General features: G+C 43.1%; 1 protein-coding gene across 2 annotated transcripts in view; it reads right to left on the reverse strand.

The window, feature by feature from the left end:
- Positions 1–8,242, reverse strand: part of gmds (GDP-mannose 4,6-dehydratase) — a 132,940-nt gene extending 124,698 nt beyond the window's left edge. For both annotated transcript variants that reach the window (XM_026322875.1, XM_026322874.1), the window contains exons 1-2: positions 8,007–8,242; positions 1,189–1,233 (exon numbers count right to left, since the gene is read on the reverse strand). In XM_026322875.1, the coding sequence (XP_026178660.1) occupies positions 1,189–1,233; positions 8,007–8,105 (144 nt within the window). In that variant the 5' untranslated portion in view covers positions 8,106–8,242. The remainder of the gene's footprint in view (positions 1–1,188; positions 1,234–8,006) is intronic.
- Positions 8,243–9,993: the final 1,751 nt, after the last annotated feature.

A 9,993-nucleotide genomic window follows, 5' to 3' on the forward strand; every position in this document is an offset into this window, starting at 1 on the left:
ATGGTCGCATACTGTCTGTCTATATGAGCACTAACATAAATAGAAAATCATGTTCTTCCTGGATTTGTTTTACATTTGAGGTTTTAAATGCTCTTTCTTTCTGAATCTACATCAGACCTGACAACAGATTGGTAAACTGGGTTTTTATTGATTTACTCTCCACCTTTTTGTTTAATCAAAGTGCTACTTCCCTTAAAAACATCTTTGGACACACATGGTATTTTGTGAAGGTTGATACAACCACATTGTCTCATGGCTCCAGCTCGCTGTGTTTTTAATGCTGCCTCTCATCTGTGCTCTGTACTCCATGTTATGAGGGTGGATGAGGAAGCTCTGCTCAGGGAAGATAACAGGACCTGATCCAGGGGGAGTCCATTAGTGGGCGGACGCTGTGCCTCGACCTCACTTCCTTTATTCACTGTGCACTTCCTGCCTGCCTGTTCACTCCTTTTTGATACCGCCACCCCCAACACCACTGCATTCCCTCCACATCAGCATCCCCAACCTGGATCCCATCCACTTCCTCTCTGCTGCCTCTGAGGCAGGCAGCAGATGGCAAAACTGACTGTGCAGGTTGAAGTGAAGGTGTGTGTTTCTGTTACACATCTGTAGGGAAATGAAGTCATCCAGCTACTGTCAGGAAAACACAAAGAGCTCTGCTGCAACATTTATGTTTATGCAAGTGTGCTGAATGTAAAGGCTTTTCAGGGGTGTGAAACCAACACACGAGGGTCACGAGGCCCCAGTCTGAGAAACAGCTTATTGACCTCTACATTCATCTACATACTGTTGCCTTTCTGTGCTCCTGAGAACACACAGTGCAGCAGGTGGAAGTCACTCACTCTTATGGCCGTACATACTGTATTACATCCATTTCCCTGTTAATAGTGTGACCCCAGGGTAACAGGCCGGGGTTCAATAACAGGTTAACAGGCTCAAAGAAACACAAAGGGTCTTATCGGGGTGAGGGGTGAGTCACTCTGCATATAAAACTGACTGTCACGTTACATCACAGTCTCTCCGGAGCTCCCACGCACTGCTCTGACTGGATGCTGCTTATCGAGGGAATGTCACTCTGTGTGCGTCTGTGTATGTTGGCATTCGTGAGTGTCTGGACTCATTTGGCGTTTGTGTTTCTCTTCTAAAGAACAGATTCTTGGTTAAGTCAGATGCGTCTCTCTCTCTCACCTCGTAGCCTTTAGCCAGCAGGAACTCAGCAAGATAGGAACCATCCTGGAAAAGGCAGAAGAGAAGAACCTTTAAAACTTGTAATGTTAAATTCTTTAGAGTTATATTTATGGACTAAATCACAGCAACACAAACAAAATATGATAAAACATTCACTGTCCAAGTTTGGGTTAGGATATCACTGAGCAGAAACAACTCAGCTTTAATTCATGCAACAACATTTGTCATTTGAACCTAAACTGATTATGTGGTGTCTCCAACAACAGGACTGTAAATGTTGATGAAATACTGACCTCTAATAATAAAACTGTAATAATTAACAACAACCGGTTCCCTGAATCAACTTATTTGCTGAAGAAAAGTTTTCTACACACTTGCTAACACGTCTGCTGTCAGTGTAAGTGCCTTAGCATTAACATATGTTACGACCTGATACCAGCAACAACAGACAAAGGGCGTCAGAGTGATCTGCAGATGCACTAACTCCATCCATTTAAACAGCAGGTTGATTAAATACATGCTTGTCTGTTCAGGCTCAAGGTGGAGCACAGAAAAACAGTTCTGCACAGCTCAGCTTAAAACAATTACGGTCAAAAAGTCATAAATATACACCTAAGACTATAATGACAAGTGTATTGCTCTATGTTGTTTTTGCAGATTACAATTATGGACAAACGCAGAAAACAACAAAAAGACTCAGTTTTAACACTGGTGGATTGAGCTGGTCACGAAATGTAAAAACCTCTGGGGGAAGAAAAAACTCTAAATGTTTTAATAGAGGTCTCCATGGTGAAAGTGGCCGGTGCAGTGATTAAACCTGTTTACTGTTAAATCCATGACATATTAATGATCATAAATAGTCAACAAGTTAAAATGTTTTATGGTCTTGGAAAACAACCTACACACTGTAGCTAAACAGAGTCCAGGGATCATTAGATGAAACATCCACATGAATCAGGAGCTCTGGGCAGACGTTGGACCACTGTGTGTGTTGCAAGTGAGAGAGCGAGGCCTGTCAATAAGGTCTTGTTCCCCTCACCCATGTTACTCCTCGTCTTTTTTCCCGTCTCAGACTTTCCGACCGCAGATTCTGGAACATTCCGAACTAGTCATGGCATTCATCCCTCAGTCCCCCTCACATATGTGCGCACACACACACACACACACACACACACTCACAAGGGATGCACACACACTGCCAGCATGCCAGTTCCATGCTTCCTCTCCGGGTCTGGGGGTAAGAATGGACGTGGAGGGCAGGGAACAGAGGAGCAGAGGTTGTAGGGGGCTACAGGTTGGAGAATACCCAGCCACCTGCACTCAGGTCATGTTTTAGGTTTTATTACAGGCCCTGCTTCTGGAGACCGACACAGACAGGCCAAGTCTGTCATGGAGCAAAGCCAACGGGATTGCCCACAGAAGTTTTAAGGTCCAAGAGTGGAGAACTACAAGTTGAAAGAAAAAACAGCTGCTAAATAGAAACAGATGAGTTTATCTGTCAGGTTAGCTGACAGTGAGTTCATTTATAACAGTATAGGATTCATCATTTATTTATGGTTCTCCCGGGCATGTAAATTTTCATAGTATATGGAAATGAACAGGAAACAATGGCAGTGTAGTTGAAGAGAATGCTTTCCAAAGAGCTGCTTGAAATTATAACAGGTCATCTATGTATGGTGACTTCACAAAATAATCAGTCATGTCACAGTTGCTATTTGCTCAATGCAGTGAGACATAACAGTGAGCCTGAAACTGAACCTCTAAATGGAAATCAGCCATAACTAATTTAACATGTACACCTGTGATTTAGTCACTGTAACGTCTCAACATCATTTGAGTAAATGCAGGCCAAAACATGTCGCTATTTTCACTTTTCACCCTGCTGAACAGGTGCTGGTTTGGATTTTCACACCTTGTCACAGACTCTGCTCTAAAAGAAAGTTTGATGTGCTTAAAATGACTAAATTTACTCTCTAACAGCAGGTGTTTTTACTTGCTTTATGAAAATGAATGTATGCCTTGGTACAGATCTAAATGTTTTTTTTAAGATTATTTTCAACACATCTGAAGGCGAGTGCTCAGGTGGTCGGCTGGCACTTAAGTCCAGCATGTTTCCGACTAACCCAGAGGAGGTAGATGGGCACAGGCCCTGACAGCCTCTCGCCCGTCCCTGTGGCGTTCAAAGCTCCAGCCGGTGTCATGTTTTCCTGCCCCTGTGCCAGGGTCAAAGCATTCCACGCCAGACCAATATGGAAAACAAGCCTGAAGAGCTGCAGCTCTGTTTGAAAACAAGAGGCTCCTTTGAGGCCGTATTAGCCCATAAACCTTGGCCTCACCTCGCTGTTTCCTGTTATGGGGAGCTGGACACTTGGTGAGAGCAAAGGCGGGTGGACATACACACATATACACATCTACATGCTCACCTGCCGGGTCAGTGCCATACCACAAACTCCCCAAAGGCCCATTTTGGCCTTTGACACAATATGACCTCTCTCCTCTATAGCTACACTGAATAGAAGCTAAAGGCCCAGTTGAGTTACAGGAGAGTGAAAGTTAACTGAAGTACAAGCCAACAAGTGTATTAACCAAGTCCCTTTTCTGAATCTGAAGCAGTGTTTGTAACTGGGATAGTTTGCAGAGGGGAAAAGAGTGTAAAGAGCTCATGTCCTGCAGACATCAGGTTCAGGTGGGAAAGCTTTTAATAACACTAAATAGAGTGGCATAAACCCAATATTGCTCTTTGCTAAAGGGATACTGAATTTCATGTGGTCTGATCCTTGATTTAACTTGGTATGACTCCACTAAACTGACACAATAAACACAACACCGAACACTAAAATATGCCCATCGATATTTGACTAATTCAAAATAGCTTGTTTGGCCCAGTCAATAGTCTAAAATCCAAAAGAACTTAGGTTATCATAACGGAAAACATATGAAAATCTACAAATATTCACGTGAGAAGATCAGTGTGCAGAAATATTTAAAGTAACCAGTCATAAACTCTTTAACCATTAAGAAATTAAACACAGATACTCTCATCCCTATGCCCAAAGAGAAGTGTGAAAGGGAGCACAGCATGTGATCTCTGGACAAAGCCCAGCACTATGAGTTTGGTACCCCCTGCTGGTGGAACTGCAAATAAGTAAATTATTGTGATCATTACAAACATGCATCACTGGGTCAGTTGTGACCTTTGATACTTAATTAGGGTTCGATCGCCTGCATCAAATTAAGGAGAAAAAGACCTAATGGAAAACGTTTCTGGCCCAGTCCAAAATTTAAGGAGTCCAGTGTGTTCGCCTGTGGGCGTTATGCATGTATTTATGTAAACACAGAGTTCATGGCCGTACATGTGTTTATTTGTCATCGTGCATAAGCTACAAATCACTTTAATGTGCTTTCTTTAGACCGCAGGCAGAAGCTGCCAAGCACACCACGGGTCTGCAATTATGCCTGATACGGTTTAATGAAGCTGTAATGGCAGACCACAACACAGACAACACATGCACGCACATACATACACACAGGGAAGGAAGTAGGAACATTTGGTGTGCTGTGTGAAGAGCTGCCTGAATCTATTTTTGGACCTCAGGCATACTCAGGCGCATTGCTGAACTACATTAGTAAACAGAGCCTCCTGGTATCAATGTGATTCAGGAGTCAGAAGCTTTAAGGGGCAGTTTAATGAATGTACAGCAACTATACAACTGGGCAGCAGTGACTTGAGAGCTGCTAGTCCCCAAACCAACAGAGGGTGGGTAAAGTTATTACCCTCTCTACTGTGACCCAAAGTCCTTCACCCTAACTGCTCCAGTGGTGCTGCTCAAAAAGTCGACCCCATCCATCATTTACACCACTTATCCTATTGAAGGTTGTGCCTTCTCGCCTGGACAGGTCAATATCAACAAATCATAAAACCTAATATTGTGATATCCAAAGGATGTGAAGTTTGCTCGCCAGCTAAATTAATTCAGCTTTTTAGCACCTTCTCGTGTCTACCTACTCAGTTAGCAGACTTCAGAGAGGAGCATTAGCCTTAAAGGAGTCATCAGCCGCCATTATGGGCAAAAGAGGAGATGTGTGCATGAATTCTTAGCTTCATGATTATTATTGCTGGCACTCGTGCACACTGCTTCCTGTGCTGCTAACAGTGCAGTGGGTGAAAGGAGGCAAGGAAGGAATGAGTGAAGTGCATCAAACGCCAACGCAGGATGAAGGAATGAGCCTTGCAGGATGAACATCAAACAGCTCAAAGGGTTGTATCACTGTGCAGCGCTGTTTTCCCAACCAGAGGAGACGAAGAAAGGAGCGTGAAGCTCAAAGCCAAAGTAAAGTTTCACTGTTGAACACTGAGTTTGAACCTGTCCTCTTCATAACCCCGGATCATAAAACCATGCTATCAGCCAGATCCCCTGCCCGGCTCTACAGCTCGACCTCGGCGCTCAGGTGGTCTCCCATAACTCACACCCTCTCGCTCCAATACTTCACACTCAGACAGCAGTCAAAAATGTTCCAACTGAGCAGCATGCTGCCCAGAAATTTATGAACAGTAGTTAGCCTGGCAATTTATGGCATGACTGTGACCCATGCGGCCTCAGCTAGTGACTTCTGAGATGGTCTATCCAGATGCCTGCGTCTTTACACGGGCTCTCAGCATTCAGCAGAAACATCAAGACTGACAGACAGAAGAAATGAATTAACACTGCACGTTAAAGAGGAGCTGAGGTTTTGGAACGTGCTGCTTAACCAAGGAATGTGAGGTGGTGAAAATGACTTTGCAAGACCCCCGATAGCTGTGTCTCCAGGGCTGCATTCTGGGAACAGTCAACTGAATAGCTTCACCTCAAATCATAAAACATTCCCCTCGTTTCGTCTTATTCCCTGCTGCTCATTTGGTCTGATGCAAATCATAGCCTGTCAGTGCTTTTCTGCATGTGCGTACTACTCCAAACTCACACAGAAATACTCAGACAGTAACCAGTGCAAATGTCTTTGACAGGTTCATGCTTGCTGCCACTTGTCTGAGAAAAGCTCTAAATGCTCTAAATATCAAATAGTGTGTAACCTAGTCTTTCATAAAATTAAGTTTCTCTGAGGAGCACAGAGTCTTGTCTTTACTCTAGAAACTGCCAGAGAAAATCTTAATTTAGTGTATATTACTTACATGCTAACTCTAAGAAGCTGTGAAATAACATTTCACCATTAAAGGCAACACTTTAACCAAAATATGACATAGATTACACAAACTGTTCACTGTGACGCCAACATGGTTCACACTGGCACACAAGACCATCTCCTTTCATTTTGGACTTGGTCTTACATCCGTCAGTGGCTCTCAACTCCAGAATCTCCTCTGCACCTCCACAAACCTAAAGACTCTTACAGGGCTCAAACCTTTACGCTAAGAATCAACGTTTTCATATTAACAATGGATCACATAACTGAAGTACACAAGTCAGTGTTCACAGCTTCTTTCTTCTGCCCCCCAGTGGCCAAAAACTCAGTAATTGCAGGTTTAACCTATGGAAAGGAGAAGGTACTTCCAAAACGGGGATTAGAGTCAAGTTATAGCAGATACTTAATATAAATTTAAGTAAATACAATGTGCACAGTTAGGAACCAAAAAGTGTCTTTAAAGTATTAAAGAGAAAGTCACCCAGATCCATCCACATAATGTCACATTATTTCCTGCAGTTGTAGGAAATAAGCAGGAAATTAGCCCTGCATGTTAGCATACACCCATAAAACTATAGGAGTGGGAATGAGGAACACCAACGGCCCTTTGTATTGTGTGTGTCGATAAGGCCTTTACTAGGCTGTTATCTTTTATTTTACAACTGGAACAAAGTAAATAACGTGGGTCAGAGACTTTGCATCATCTTGACTTCATGTACAGTATGTTTTATAAAATATAATTGTTGGTTTACTGCTCAACCTTAATTTGACTCACAGACATGCATATCTAAGCGTTTCTCTACTAGCTCTAATGTTATCATTCGACACAATCGAGCCATCAGCATCTGCTTATCCTGGCACATTAGTCTCAGGTACCACTTTGACCTTAGCTAGCATTTATCTCAAACCACTGAGTAACTTGTATTACACATTATTAAAGGATCTTAGTCATCCTAATTAGCTCAGATTAGATGATGAGATGACGCTTTGATTTAATTCAGGTGCCATAGCGTAATAATAATTATAACAATAATATAAAAAAATATGTACTCATAGGTGATAATAAGCCTGAACCCAAGGCCTTTGCTTGGGTTAGGTCTCAACACAATTCCACAAATCCAAGAGCTGGAGCTGTGTTTTAGGCTGTCCGTACTCTCTGTGTTTTCAAAAGTCTGGGTGGGACTTCTTCTGGGGGGGTTGGTGGAAAACGAGCAGTGAAATCATCATTTGTGTTTTCACAAATCTAAAAGTGTGTGTAAGGCTGGTTCCAATGTAGTTTGGGTGCAAAAACAGTGAAAACACCTTTTTTGTTTGCTCACAAATACAAGGGGGGTTTTACAAATGTCAAACTGTGTTTTGAACAGTCTTTTTAGTTTATTGCAGAGGGTTTGGAGCTGGTTCTGGCCTGGCCTGGTCTGGTCTGTTTGGTGTCACTTAACTTTCCTCCTGACATGGACGCAGGTTTAACAGTGACACACCAGGTTGTTACACCTGCACAGGTGCAAACAGGCTGTGACCAAGCAACAAAATCACGACACGTCAAGATGAAAAGCGCCAGGTGAGAGCAAATATCAGACTCTGTCTGCCGCTCACACCTGTACTATCACCGATAATAACTGTGGTTAGAGCACCAACTTTACCTGCCCGGTGATGCCGGTGATAACGGCCACCTTCCGTCCCTTCGGCAGCTCTCCGGTCCCCGCGGAGCTAACGCTAGCAGGCTGGGAGCACTGGGCCATCTCTGACCGGCGGGACGTTTACAGTCTGTGGCCACACCGACCAACAAAATCGGAAAAAACCGTGTCTGTTTACAACACGAGCACCGACAAACCTGCTCAGCATCCAAACCGACACCGCCGCAAAGTCCGTGACGCAGCAGGAAGCGGCCGAGAAACCAGCCAATGGGAAGAGAGCAGCCGAAGAGACTGCGCTAAGACGAAAGCGCTGAGCGTCTGCGACACACAGCGACACCTGCAGGACGGAGGGAGAAACGCAGCTCCTTTTATGGCTTTTTTAAAAGTGTAGCAAAAATACAAACACAATTCAAGTGTAGGAAATATTCATGCAGATCATAGAAAAATTCTAGCTCCAGGTATTGCTGCACCTGTTGGCAGGGTAGGAAAAGGTTTTGAAAAAGTTTAGTCAAGTAAAAGTATCTTTACTTAATGAACTGAACTAGAAGTAATGTGTAAAGTGGTATTCAGGGTATGTAAGTTAGTTCAAATGTTAGCGGATTAAATATTACTGTTAAATAAAAATAAAAAAGAATTAACGGCAGAATAAAGCACGAGACAGACAGCATAAGGATAAACAAACATATATTAAAATTAAATTTGGTGAACACATAGGTATGGTCACTCTCTGCAGTCCTCCATAGCAACTTCTCTGCTCAGTCATTCTCAATGCTCAGTTTCTTCAGTACACTAACTTAAAATGTTGTCAGTCTGTGGACAAACTTCATTCTGTTAGTTTTTTCCCTGCGCTGACCTCAAGGTCTCGGTGACTCAGACATGTTGACTCTGAATTACCATCACACGTGGCGATTGTTTAACAGAACTGTGTGCAAGTTTACGCCATGGACATGATTAGTCATACTCTGAGCAGACTTTATGTGTGCATGTAATTCTGTAAGTGTGAGTGTCTAAGTGACACATCTATTAGTGTCCTATTTAAATAAGAACTGCAGTGAATCAGCACATTATTATGAACATCACTCTTATTATCACTGCAAAAGAAACAGAAATTTACTCCAACGCTTCAGTTTAAAGAAAACAGATTAGTTCTGGGCAGGCAAGCATTGGTCAAACCTGCAGAAACGTATTTTCTAACTTCAGTAAAGACCCTAAGATACCAAATACATCAGCCTGGAAGGGTGTGTGTGTGTGTGTGTAATAATCAAAACGCTCAGTGTGACTATGCCAATGCAGAAAGCTATATTATAATAGCTGTAGTATCTGAAGAAGCAAATACAGAATAGGCTGTAGGTGATGCTTTCAAACCATAAGAAAAAGTGTGTTTTTCTAGTGTGAGAGTTACATATTTTGTAGAACTGGCCTGCATGTACAGGCCAAAACAAACACAATTCAAGTGCAGACCTTGACCCGAGCAGATGAATTCATTTCAGAAGATCCACATCACTTGAGGCACTGTGTTAACAGGAGCGATCAAACACTCAGAGCAACGCTCAATCTCTTATTATTCTTGCACATTTGATCGTGTATGACAACATCTGCTCCAGCTGTGCAGTGTCAGTAGCTTTGTGAAAGCGCTCTCACACTGCTCGACTTCCCAGAGAGCACAGCGTGACGGGAGGTGTGATTTCATTACGCTCTAATGTAAACATCATCATATAAAAGAAAAAAGGCAAGTGCCTGGGGTCCTGAGAAGCACAGCGGTCTGTTCGTCCTTCCTGCCTGATCAAAAGAGAACGACACACAGTTCTGCTACAGCTCGGGGCTCCTCTTCTTCTCTTCTCCTGTGGAGGCGGCAGGTGTCTTGCTGTGTGTTTCCAGGTGTTTGACCCTGGCTGCACGTCCACTGCTGTGCAGAAAGCTTCATTCTTCACAAGTGTTGTGGGAACAGGAAAGAGTTCAGAGTTAGGTTCACCTGAGAGGAAGAGAATTATGA

The sequence above is a fragment of the Mastacembelus armatus genome, chromosome 4 (assembly GCF_900324485.2).
Source record: "Mastacembelus armatus chromosome 4, fMasArm1.2, whole genome shotgun sequence".
Classification (NCBI taxonomy): Eukaryota; Metazoa; Chordata; class Actinopteri; order Synbranchiformes; family Mastacembelidae; genus Mastacembelus; species Mastacembelus armatus.